General features: G+C 41.5%; 1 protein-coding gene across 7 annotated transcripts in view; it reads right to left on the bottom strand.

Annotated features, from left to right (window-relative positions):
• Positions 1393-13138, bottom strand: part of ADAMTS17 (ADAM metallopeptidase with thrombospondin type 1 motif 17) — a 178505-nt gene continuing 166759 nt past the window's right edge. For all 7 annotated transcript variants that reach the window (XM_021406968.1, XM_021406969.1, XM_021406967.1 and 4 more), the window contains 2 exons: positions 8301-8478; positions 1393-5223 (listed from right to left, as the gene is read on the bottom strand). In XM_021406968.1, the coding sequence (XP_021262643.1) occupies positions 5072-5223; positions 8301-8478 (330 nt within the window). In that variant the 3' untranslated portion in view covers positions 1393-5071. The remainder of the gene's footprint in view (positions 5224-8300; positions 8479-13138) is intronic.

Raw genomic sequence — 13138 nt, forward strand, 5'->3', positions numbered from 1 at the left:
GATGACCAACCACTGCTGCAAGTAACTTGTCTGCAAGCAGGTTACAAGGGCTTCTTTTGTTGCACCATCAGAAAAATGTGAGTGCACTGAACTGGCATCTGGTGTGGTTCTTTTCTGCCTGTAAATCCACAGCATGCTGGTATTGGTGCTGACACTCTTCAAGGAGAAAACATTCCTTTCCCAATGGACCACGTAGTGTGGGGAAAGCAAAAAGTAGCATTCAGTTTTCACTCTACCAGAAGAACAAGGTCCTCCAATAGTAACGCTCTGCATGAGGTTGATGCTGGGGGAAGGTGCTCCATTCTTAAGCTTCTTTGAAAGAAATTTCCTTCCACAGAAAGCAGGGTCCCGCCAGCTTGCTGTGAGGGATCAAGAGGCAGCTAAAGCTGCTCTGTACACCAGGACTTGGAAGTGAGTGAGGGAAGCAGATGGGGCTGGTGGAGGCAAAAGTGAGTTCCAAGCAGCTGAGATTATACTTTCCTCATGGTACTTTTATGCCAGAGCACTGGAGCCATCTAACCCCACCTGCCTTTAATGAACTTGGCTGAGGTGTCTTAAATAAAAAGACAACTGAGATCACAGGGAAGGACAATGGCTTCAAACCATCTGGTTTCTTGGTTGGAAGATGGGGATTAGGAATAAAGGAAAAATAGCAAACTGCTACATGCAAAATAGGCAGACTAAGTACATAAGCCTACCAGATTTATAGAAGACATATTGGCACATACCAGGAAAACATCAAGCCAAATGTATGACAGCATTCCTTACACCCCTCCCACCCATTGCCATATCCGAGCTTAATGTAATGCCTTTGGCTTCCAAAGGCTTATAGCTATGTTTTATTGTTTAAACAGGTCAACAATTGCAATCATATGTTGACTCCAGGCAATACACAAACACAATGATGTGTTAATATACAGCAACACTTGGATGAAGTTTCTACAATTTTTATGCTGTTAAGAGTCGTATGTACAATGGCACCTGGACTGATATGTCAGGCTACCTCTGAAAACTAGGCGTCTATAAGTGCTATGCCATTACCAAGAAGCCAGCATGAGATCAGAAAATGAACTCTACTTTAAAAGTAGGTATAAGCTCAATTTCTGGAAATCATTTTGGGATGAGGACTCTCACACCAGCTGTAGAAGACACGGCTTGTTTTTAGGGTTGCTTTAGAAAGGTGCTGTTCCTATTTCCAACAGTGTCCTTTTAACTAGAATTGAGCTGGAATGGGATATGGATGATGGCATCTTTGTAAGGCAGGATAGGAAGAGATCCTACATGCCTGTGTGCAACCACTCATAAAAAGACATTTTCACCAGGCCGAAGGGGAAATTAAGTAGAACAAAGATTCTGGCTAGTGCCTACAACAAACACATCCAAAACACTTGGCACTGAAGTAATTCTGTTTATTTCACAGCAGGGCAGTATGCAGCTAGGTTATGTAGATATCTTTCCAATGGATGGCCTAGTTTAGCTCCAACATCAACTTCCATATGCTCAGCAGCCTTCCTTATTGGGTTGCACCTGCAGAGCAGCTACCATTAAACATACAGCTAGCTGCCACTTCACCTCAGCTCCAACACACATTGAAAGTGACCTTTCCCAAAAGCACTTGCACAATGTCCCTCCCTCCAAACATGGTTTAGCTTCCCGGCAGCCTGCTCAGCCATAAACAGTGATTTCCCAAACAAAATCTAGCTTATTTTTTTCCAAACAGTCATGTTCTACTGTTGTGTCACTGACCAGAGACCTTGCTAGGCAGTAATCAGGTATTAACACTCCCTGTGCTTTATTTTGCAACCCAGTCGGGATAAGACCCATCGTTCCTTGATTTGTTAGCACACCAGGAATTCTGAGATGCCAGATTTTTTACTGAAAAAAACTTATTACACCTACCACAGCTATCACACAGTTGGCCTAGACTTAACCAAATCCCAGTCTCAGTCCAGTATTAGACAGATTCATGATGTACTACTTACAGCTTCACTCCTTGCTCTGAATTTTCATGCTAGCTGCTTGATTTGCATATTTTTTTCAAGTTCAGAAACCTTATTAAAGTTGTTATGGAAAAAATAAATTTATTATTCAACATACTCAATATTTTTTTTCAAAATGGAATGATCCTCTCTTCTATTTTTTTTTTTTTTAGTTTTCATTTACAACTGGTTCCATTCAGTTTGACTGTTTTTATCTTTTCTATTTATAACCAGCACCAAAAAGAAAATTACCATGGATACAGTACATATGCAAATTAACTAATGGAAAAATATATACATTTCACTCTGTAATGAAAAACTTACATGGTATTATTGCCATGGAGGATATATCCCTGTATTATAATAAAATATCAAGCAATAATCGACTGCTAAGACTCTTTTCCACCAACAAAATTAGCACCATACATGAGATAGTGAGAATCTACACTCAATAACACAATTGTGCAACTAGAAATGTACAGTACTTTAGTAACAGTACAGAGTATTGTTTACAATATGGAAATACCACCACTGTAATCTAAAGAGTGTCAATCTTTTAAGAACAACTAAAAAAAAAGTATTGCCATAGATACACCGAAACAAACAGCTTTTCTTTCACCAGTATGGAGTAATTGAGGGCAGAGCATAGCTGTAAATTCATAGTAAAGCTCCTATAAAATGATACAAAACAGAAGTGCAAGAGTATTGAACAGAATTAAACTCTTAATATTTTTTCTGGCTATAATAACAGGGGAGGGTTGTCACCAGATGAAGTTAGAGAATGTAATAAAATGGAGCTGTGTTGTACCATCAGTTTGTAATTAATGTTGGTTTCTGATAATTAAAAAAAAAAAGGTTGATGCATACTAATCTGTGGACTGGGAGAGCAAGTGAGGTGGTTTTCAGTGCTCAGACATTCAGAAGAATTCCTTGTAAATTCATGTTTCCTTAGGCAGGACCCAGAACTTGGATCCACAACATTTTCCATTGATTGCTTGCTAAGTATTTACACAACCTCTGCATCTGGGCTACAGGGTGGGAATAACAGAAGAGGGAGGTCGGATTCTGACTATCAGGTGCCAAAAGAACATCCAGTATAACAAAATCCAAGTTAGAATCATTTCCCTGGTAGAGAAAATCATCTGGGACACAGAAAAGCAGATCTGTTTGTGACAGGCACTTGAGAATAAACAGTGTGCAAATATGGCTTCGTGCATACAGGCCAGCCCTTGTGTGCACACGCTTGTTTGCACTAAACAAGCACAGATACGAATGTGAAGCCCGTGCAGTATTAGTCTGTCAATGAACACTGTACCTCTCTGAGCTTGAAAAACTTAGCTGTTGATAAAATGCTAATGAGTGATTCCAGCGAGATCCTGGAAACTGGAACAAGGAAGAAAAAAGTTGTTTTAAAGATATGTTAGGTACTAAGAATCCTTATCCCTCCTTGCACTGAAAGGAAGAGACAACAGCAACAAAGACAGCTTGAGGACAGGTGTAAGCTGCAATCCATAGGGGGCTCAGGGTTAAAGGTGGGCTTACTTCTGCACTCATCCACAAGGAATAAAACAGTAACACACAGTTCTAGAGCGAGTACAAAGCTGCAATTCATCCAAAAGGTTCTGTTCATATTATGAAGAGTGAGCTGTAACTTAACCGCTGCACAACTGGCCTTGGAGCCTGGCAAGGGAAATGATACGTGTTGGAGCAAGATACGATAGAGAGACATTGATCTGCAGGCCTGGCGGTGGGGACAAACTCTGCCCTGGGTAGAGCTCCTGTTTCAAGTCTCACATATCAGAGAGGAGTTTGGTTTAAAGTGCAGACACACGGAAGAGAATATCATATATGCAGCACTTCTGAAGCGCTCGGATAGCACCAATCTGATAGCACCAAACCTGATAGCACCACAAAAGAAAATGTGACAATGCAGTGAGCAAAATCCTCACCCTCACTGAAGGCAATAGAAGCCCTTGGCCTTAGGGCTTCAGCACAATCAGGGTTTCATCTTGAATGCCTCGTACCACTCACAGCACTTTTGACACAAAAGGCTATATAACCCTCAGATGTATACAAGAGCCAAAAGACAAGAAACACCTGTTCTGCTCTCCAGTCCATCCTTCATACAAAGGTTGTTCCAAGTCCTGTTTCTGTACGAATCCTATCCAGTTTCATGGTACTCTCCTTATCTGAATGCCTTCTAAAAGCTTGAGAGAGATTAGATCAAGCAATCCCCCAGTGAGCTCTACTGGATTCAGTGTTTTCTGGCTTTTCCCACCTCGTTGTAAATGGTTTTTGCATAAAAGTAACTATCTACTGCTGTTAATAAGCTTCTATTTCATTAAGCTCAGAGAAAAATTAGTCTTCATAAAATAAACTATATTATTTTGGGGAAAAGAGAGAGGATTGTTTTTTAAAATTAGAAAGAAGAGCAGTCACTATTAGTCGCTCTATAAATTATGACTCGGATGCTGAATATAATTGTACTGAACTTTCTGTGGGATTTTCAGAGATGTCCATCCTCTGCTATCAGAATTCACAAGCTTTTACAGTAAATCCCCTCTTCAAATTAAGCCTTTCGTTTACGTGTGTCCCTTCAAGCCCACTCCACAGTGGGATAACTGTTCAGAATGAAAAACACTAGATGAAAGCCAAGATTAAAAGATTAAATAATGTCTCTACCTTTGCTTAACTATTTTGCCAGAGGCCTTCCTCCATGGAGGCACCCATAACCTTAGTCAACGTAATCACTTTGCAACTCTTGTCCTTTAACGGTAGTAAGCCATCCAGTGGCTGGTGATTTAATATATTAAAGTAAAAAGCACTAATGAAAAAGGTAAAGATGTCAAAACTTGATAAAATGATTGGCTCCTTGAGATGACTCTTTTCTATTTTTTTGTTTTGTTTGTTTGTTTGTGGTGGATGAGTGGATTACTTTGGTATCCAGTCTGTAGAGTTAGTTTTCAAGTCTTAATAGGTATGCTTTGGAATCCACCACACTGTAGCAACTCATGAAGTTCCAGTACTCAGACCTACTAGTCCGTGACATACATACAAATAGCTGTAATACCCTAAGAAGTAGCACAGGTTCATTAACTCTTCTGTTGCATCTTGTTTGCATAAAAGTCTCTGCAAGTCTGGCAACAGCGCTGATACCACCGCATGTCTTGGCACAGGTTCTTCTCCCGGATCACCCTGCAGTACACTGTCCACTGGTCGCCTGTGCACTTGTACGTGAGAGCAGCTTTGGACAAGAAAAGAAAGGAGAAACTAGCAGATTAGCTAGAGAACAGCATTGCTGGTGGGATCAAAATCACAAAAAGGGCCAATCTCACTGTCAGCACTGGAGACTGGATATGTTCTTTCTACTGAGATATCGAGCAACGGATAGAGAGCTTCTGGAAGTGTTTATTGCTAGTGTGCAGTTAGCTGTGACTGTGCAAGCACAGAGCTCCTCATATTGTACCTATTTTGTCTCAGTGACAAGTAAGTCTAGATGAATGAAATTCCTGAAGCATTGGCCTAGAGTTAAGTACACGAGTGCCTCACAGCAGCAAATGGGAAGCTGTGTGCTTTCAGGAACACTGCTTTGCTAAGGTGTGCTGTCAGGAGCAGCCATCATCCTCTCAGTGGAAAATGTTTTTACAGAGAAGCAAAAGCAAACTCAATTTGATGGATATAAAGCTAAATTAATAGGAAACAAAAATAATACTTCTTAGTAGGAGAACAACTGCTGTTGGGAGGCAGAAACCCCCTCAGACTGACAAAAAGTTTCTGCAGGGGGGAAAGCAGCATGAAGATACCGGTGCTGAATCTGTTGCCAATATCATTAAAGTGTCACTAGTGATTTTATGAAAAAGTAACAGTAACAAAACTATACGTGACAAAAATGCTTAACTGTAGCAAATGGTTTTTATACTACCACAGATTTATGAACTGAATGTAACAGTCTTATGAATGTTGTGATAACCGGAAAATCTTCTAAATAAACATTGCTGCTTTTGAGGTTGGGAGAAAAAGGACTAATAAGAGAACATCAAAAGGTGCTGACCCAGCAGCATCTTGAATCCCTCATTTCAGCCACGTGAAACCAGGAAAGGCCGTTACCCTGTAGTTAGCTTTGAGTCTCAATGCCAAGCACCAGAAAACCACAGCAGAGAAGTGGTGGGAATGCCTATCACCAAAGCTGCATTTAGCTGGAGGAGTAAAGGTCTGAGAGAACCTGATGCAATGAAATCGCAATCTCTGAGAAAAAAGAAACATTAAACCTTTATCTTTTTTTTTTGTAATTTGTGAGAGAAAAAAATATTGACCATCTCAAATGCAGGGTGGGTAGAGTTATTTCTGTGTCTGCCAGCAGTGAAGGGGCTCTTTGAGGTTAGATCTGCAGCACCCTCTGCTAGCTATCGTTCCAAACAGCCACGGTTTTCAAAAACGTGAAGTAGCTGGATAAATTAGATGTCTTGCAAGAATATCTGAGCTACATCGTAAGAATCTGAGATGGAAGACTTTATGTAATATAAAGGCACTGAGCCACATACAAAATAAGACTCCAGTTTTTTAGAGGTCCAAGATCTCTTATAGGTTGTGAAGTAAGACAGGAAGCACATCTTGGAAGAAACATGGTTCAGGTACCTGGGGGACAAAATAAATCCCCTCTAAATGTGTCTTCACTGAGGGACACTGGACACAGATATGAAAGTCAGGCAAGGTGAACTCCAATTTTAGATACTTCTAGAAACGTTACAGAGGATGAGAAACATTCCAGAGTGAGGACAAGGCAGCATGGGTTTTGTACATGACTGGATTTTTTTCTGTATATTTTTGGTGAGGTTGCAGAAAACAGAAAATTTTGTTTAAAAAATAATCCAATGAGAATCTGTATATACGTAGGAAGAGCAAAACATTCAATGATATATCCTTCTGCTAATATCAAATATCATTGTTTCTGGCCTGGTGACTCCAAGCCTGGTTGAGAAACAAAAGCATCCCAAATTACTTGCAGATTACTTTCAGCAGGGACTTGAGCCTTCTCAGTCTTCTAAACACAAGAGCTTTTTATTGCTTTGTCCTAAAATGTGAATTAGAAAGGATTTATTTTCTCATCAGTGTATCAAAGGCTTATTTCTCGAATGAAATGTTTTCCCTCCACTATGCTCTTAGTGCTAAAATATTTGGGAAGTACTCTCATATGTTCTTAAACAAAAGAGCTTAAAAGCTCCTCAGTATGTCTGTATTTGCAAGACTGAAATTTCCCATACTCTTTTAAATAGCTACTAAACTTCTGGGAAAAAACTTTCAGCTCAGAAGCCTCAAGTCCAGTCCTAGTTTAAATGTTATTTAACTCTGGAAAGTATGATTAGAAATGGTTCTCTACTACTTAGCAGCTCTGCACTTCCATGGGTGTTAGAGGCTTCTTAGCCTACAAGAGGTGGTAGGGTGGAAACTGTTCTTCCAAAAAACAATGGGAGGCATCAGTGAGGCTGTGTCAGTGTAACTGATGGCTTAGTTTAGCTGCATCTTACTGCTAACAATATGCGAAATGTAACGAAATCAACTTGGTTCTTGGAGCTTTGGCTGAGAAGAAGAGCTGAAGTTTGAAGAAAAAAAAATCATCCCCTTGTGAAGTAAGCAAATACAACATGGAAAATTATGGATTCCTACAATTTTGTATTAACATAAGCATTCTTAACTAGATCCTTCTCTTAAACATGGTGTTTTGGAAAACAAATGGCTTACCACTGTACAGTCAGTTCAGCCAGGTACACAGTGAATGCAGGGAGGGTGAGAAGGACAGTGGCAGAAAATCAAGTTTTCACAGAAGGGGTCTGGATGCTTTCTTGCCTCCCAGGGCAAATTCATTCATCAAACCACATTCTTGTGGCAACAAATGAAAAGGAAAAAAGTAAACCAAAGCCAGTCATGCTCTACTTGTCAAGGTCGTGCACTTTCCTTGGCGCACAGATGAATAAAATATACTTTACACACACCACAGTTAAAGTGTGGTGAGATGTTTGTTTGTGACTGAGAAAGATAAGTCTGTCAGCCCCCTCTGTGACCCATCAACCAATCACCCAACACTTGTCTACTCCTGTTGGTCCCACAGGCCTAGCCACTGCTCAGTGCTCCAGCTTGGGCAGTCTGAGGCAAGGATTGATGGGTAAGAAAGGACCTAACCACTCCAGACCTTTAGTCTGATTGAGTGTCTCTCAATTTCTGGAAGCCCCATTTTTTTTTCCTCTCTACTTTTTTGTTTTTTAATACACTAAGACGCTGGGCTTCATCTGGTCCTTCACCTTCATCCCAGCACCCCTCACTCACCAAGTCTGGGCGAGGTAATTGTGTTGACATTGATCTTCTCATTGCAGACCTCTTGGTGGCACTGCCTGTAGGCCGCTGGCTTGGACAGGACAGGACACTCACTGCCATGGCGCCCGGTGACTTTGTGCATGCACTGCACAACGCGTGACTGGAGGCCCTTCCCACAGGTTGAGGAGCACTGGAAGAGAGAAGAGACTGAGACATGGGCGAAGCTGAACAGCTTCAAAATCACATTTACATGTACAGAATAAAAATAACTGCCCGAACTGAAGTGTGCAGCAGACCAGTGGCTAAGTATGGTGCTGAGGACTCAGCACTGAGCAAACTTATCAACCAGAGACCCTTCATACAGCTGTAGCATTTGTCCATTATAGTTTTGCAGCTCCAGGAGTGCTGCATGCAGAAGAACAGTCCTAGCATGGGGTTATCTTTTTGTCTGGACTCATTTCACCCTGAGTCCATCAACACTGGCTGTCTCTCTGGATGCCCATGAGGTTCAAGAGGGCTGAAGTGCAATTCTTTCTGCCAGCCAAAGATGCAAAGCTGAAAAATGCCTACTGCTGAATACTGCACAGGAGCCTCTCTCTTCATGAGGGAGGCAGCAGAACTGGTTGCCTTGGTTTAAACACCTTCTCCAAGACTTTGACTGTCTGACAAAGCTACTTCCACAGACAAGATGACCACTGCAAGGCATTGGTGTCAGGTAACCAAGGATTACAGCAGAGGCAGGCAGCTCCTACTGCATGCCCAGACCCACAGAGAAGCTCTGTTCCAGTACAGGGGAGAACACATTAGGTATTCAAGTATTCACTCCTCTATCCCTGCTAACCGTCTGGCACTTGTCTGTCCTCCTGGGAGCAATTACAAATTGTACTTCATGAGTTTTGGCTTCCATTAGCCAAGAGGCCCAGCCTGTTTATATGCTCTCTTTGTTGTCATACAATTGGAGTCCCTGCCTCTCCCTCTCTCTTCCTCTGGCCCAGTCACTTGTGATTTACAATGTCCTACTTGCACGCAGTTCAATTTTAATAAAACAAACGCAGTGAGCACAGCGAGGTGCACCAGCTGGAGTTAATAAAAGAACCTTGTATTTAAAATAAAGAAACAATAGGTTGCAGGACTTTGGTATGATTCCTATTTCTGTTAGAGCCACACACAAGCAAATGATGGGGAAGAAGAGGTGGGGGAAAAGCCAGGAAACATAATTAGGATGGTGTCAAAATGATCGCGTTTTCTATCTGAAAATGTTCTATGTTTCTGAACAAGGTCAGTGCAGTGGAGCTCTTTCCCTGAAAAACACTATCATTTCAGACTCCTGTTTCTTAAAAAACGCCAAGCCAGAGATTTAGGAAGCTCCAAATATCAGCACCACCGAGGCTGGACGGAAGTATGAACAATGTGTATGCAATGTGGATGACTGTAAACTAGAACACAGGGGCAAAAGTACACGTGGATACATGCACTCCTCCACCTCCTCTCCCACCTGTTTGTTCTGGAAGAACATAAGAAACCCCTGCTGCTTCTCAAAGACCATCTAATGCAAGAAGCGTATCTTTGTTCTGGGCTGGAGCACATGGAGCTTCTCCTTCCTATGTGGACCACTGCAAGACCTGATGCAAAACGGCCTCACACGAACAGAACGCTAAGATAGAATTGGTGGGATCCTGCTTCAGACAACCCAGCACAGAGAGATATATACGTACACAACGTGCACTCTTCAGTTCTGTGTAGGAGGAACTGTAGGACCAGTGAAGTTTGCTGACAAAAGTAACACAGGCTATATCTAATCTCCATCTTTAGCCACTCGATGTGTATTTGCTTTACTCTTGAGAGGAAAATATGCGCACCTGTTCTTTATTCTTACTCTATCCCTCACTGCACTTCTCTAGAACTGAATTTCTCCAAAAGAGACACAAAAGACACTTTCCTCGTAAGCTGAATAAGGTTTTCAGCTACTGATACGCAAACACTCACCTACCTTTGTCTGTGTTCCTGTCTCTGCATTTGTTAACCAGCAAGGAGGGCAAGCAATGAAATTTTTTCCACACACACTGCCAACTCCAGTCCTCAGACAAATAACAGCAGAGTTTTTGCCTGAAGCAGTTTTATTCCTTCTCCTGGGAGACTGGGATCATCACCTATGCTATGCAATTAGTTTTTCACAGCCAGGAAGACGGATTTTAACATCTTTCTTGAACTCTTTTGGGCTTGGCAGCTAAAGGAAGGTTGGACATCTGGCTTATTTTAAGATGAAATTTTCAACTCTGTACTTGGATAGTCTCTTTCCTAGGAATTTCAATAGGAAATAGGAATAGATACAAAATACATACAAAGAGGGAATTGTTGCTCACACTGCACAATGAAGAGAGGACATCATTAAAAGAGGCATAAAAATCAAACTCCAACTGAACAGCACATTCTCATAAATACCTTTCCTCCTACTCTGCACAGCTAAATGCATTGCTACAGTCTCTCTGTTCCCAAATATATACGAACAATTAAGTTTATCCATGGAAAAGTTTTCAGGGCCGGATTCACTCTGATACAGGACCCTGAGGACTGGACCCACGTACAAGGTGTTCGAGCGGGGAAAACTGCTGCAGCCTTCTTGCAAACAGGGAGCTTCTAGGCAGTCAAGGCAAGGGCATATCGCTCATGGTAGAATGGGGCTGGGCTGCAGGGGCTGAAATCCTGCTACAGCCTGACACCTGATCCAGCTTCCACTCTGCAGAATGCTGGGAGGCTGCAGTGCTGCATGGTGAAACCAATTGTATTTCAAATGCTGTTGATGAACATTGGACTTTTTGGGAAAGTACTGAGTTATTACAAATGCTGTTATTAACAAACACACTCCGAAAATCAGAAAAACCTGTAAAAGCACAGATATAACTCTGAAAACATGCGTGTTTTGATGCCACAGTGGAGCAACTTTGATCTGTAAATGTGGAGGGTCAGCTTTGGAACCTGGTGTGGAGCGGTGCAGATCTCTGCCTGCCTCCTGAGTCATTCTGCAAGCACTGAGGCGAAACCCACAAGCAACTCGCCCAGTCTGGGAAGCCAGGGACTTGGGCAAATGGCTGAATAGACACTGGTGGCAAACAAAGAAGTGTTTTCTTCCCTTTCACGAGGCACTGCCAATGATATCAATATCACAAAAATGCATACGCAAAATTCGCATAGTTTAGCCACAACACACTGAACTGACAATATAGCCATTGTAAATTAGAAATCAACCCACAGGCAAAGATCAAAGGACTGTTCAACACTGTAAAAAGGAGGGGGGTTAATGAACAGTTAGGAAAAGTGAACCTAATGAGAGCCCTTTTAACTCCTGGTTTAAGCACTACTTGAGAAGGCAAAAGGAGTACAAAAATGCCTCCATTCACATTCTTTGGCAGAAACATGCAAGCCAGTGGGGATATCCAGAAGGAAATAAACTCACAAATTGTCAAGGCAGCAGCTGCATTCATCAGCTTAAAGAAGATTTACTCACAGAAAGACTCCAACCCTTAAGTCTAAGCTATGATTTTTCAACTGGAATGCTATTTCCACCTTAGGATACTGGTAAGAAAGCCTGAGATCTACCAAAGGTGATGACAGGTGTCTAATTGCTTTGAAAGCAAATGCCTCAGGAGAATATTAGGTATTAAAACAGAATGAATTTACAGTAAGTGCTGAGATCTGTCAGGGACTTCATCAACTCCTGATCTACAAAAGATAGCTGGAAAAGGAGAGAGGAATAAAAACAAAAAAGGCCTGCCTTTGGGCAGCTGTAGGAATACCTAAGAGGGACCAGCCCAAAGAATCCCTGTATTGAGGATTAACAGGGACAGAATAAAGGACAGATTTACCACAACAGAGGATGGGCTGTGATTTGCTCAGGACTGAATGGGATACCAAAGCATTGCTTATGCCTTAGCTGAGGACTGCTGACCTGGCAGGGATGCCCTCAGACCACGTGTCACCTTTAAAAATCTCACTTTTCTGACCTCTGAAAGATGTTAGTCTCTTTTATGAGAGACTTGTTTCTTCCAGCAGAAGGTCATAGCATCCCTTCAGCCAATCCTGAATGTACTTCAGTATTTATAAGGCAGATCTGTTGCAGGGAGAGATAGTTTGAAATGACAGTAATAACTAAGCTGAAGGCATGATTTTTTTTTCTTTATCCGTCAGTCTGCAGGCATCTGAAGTTTAAAGATAATGGTTTGTCCCCAGTTTGCTGAAAGTTGCTGAAGCCAAGGATAACACTATGGCTAAAGCTCCAGCATTCAGAGATACAGTCATGCTTTACTGACTGCAGAGTTCAAGTATTTCAAGGCGTTAGGACAGGGTAGAGAGTTTTTCCCTCAGGGGTTTTATTTCTTGCTCCTATGAAAGTCAGAAGGAAAGCACAACAAGTTCCTATTAATACCATTCTAAGACAGCACCTGAAATGAATGACAAACGTCCTGTAATGTATCTGTTCCTGGGACCTTAATGTGTGTGCTCTGAAAGCCAGTGCCCTACACCCCTTAACATCAGGCTTTTTATGAATATTGCTAATTTAAATCCAAGAGTTTTAACTGAAAAGCAGCATACAATATACTTTCATAAACACCAGTTTGACTTTCATTATGGCATCGTGCTAAAGAAAGAAATTTCTGTCTTTTCACTGATAAGATCTAATCAGCCCAAAGCAAACTGTAAGCTGTTTTTCAAGCTTTCCTGTTCATTTCTTTTCTTTTCTTTTCTTTTTTTTTTCCTTTCTTTAAACCCCGGATCTGGAAAGAGAACATATCTGGTCTTGCTTACAACAAACTATCATTTGGAAACTTTTGTGAAATGACTGATTTGTTTAA

The sequence above is a fragment of the Numida meleagris genome, chromosome 9 (assembly GCF_002078875.1).
Source record: "Numida meleagris isolate 19003 breed g44 Domestic line chromosome 9, NumMel1.0, whole genome shotgun sequence".
In the NCBI taxonomy this organism is placed as follows: Eukaryota; Metazoa; Chordata; class Aves; order Galliformes; family Numididae; genus Numida; species Numida meleagris.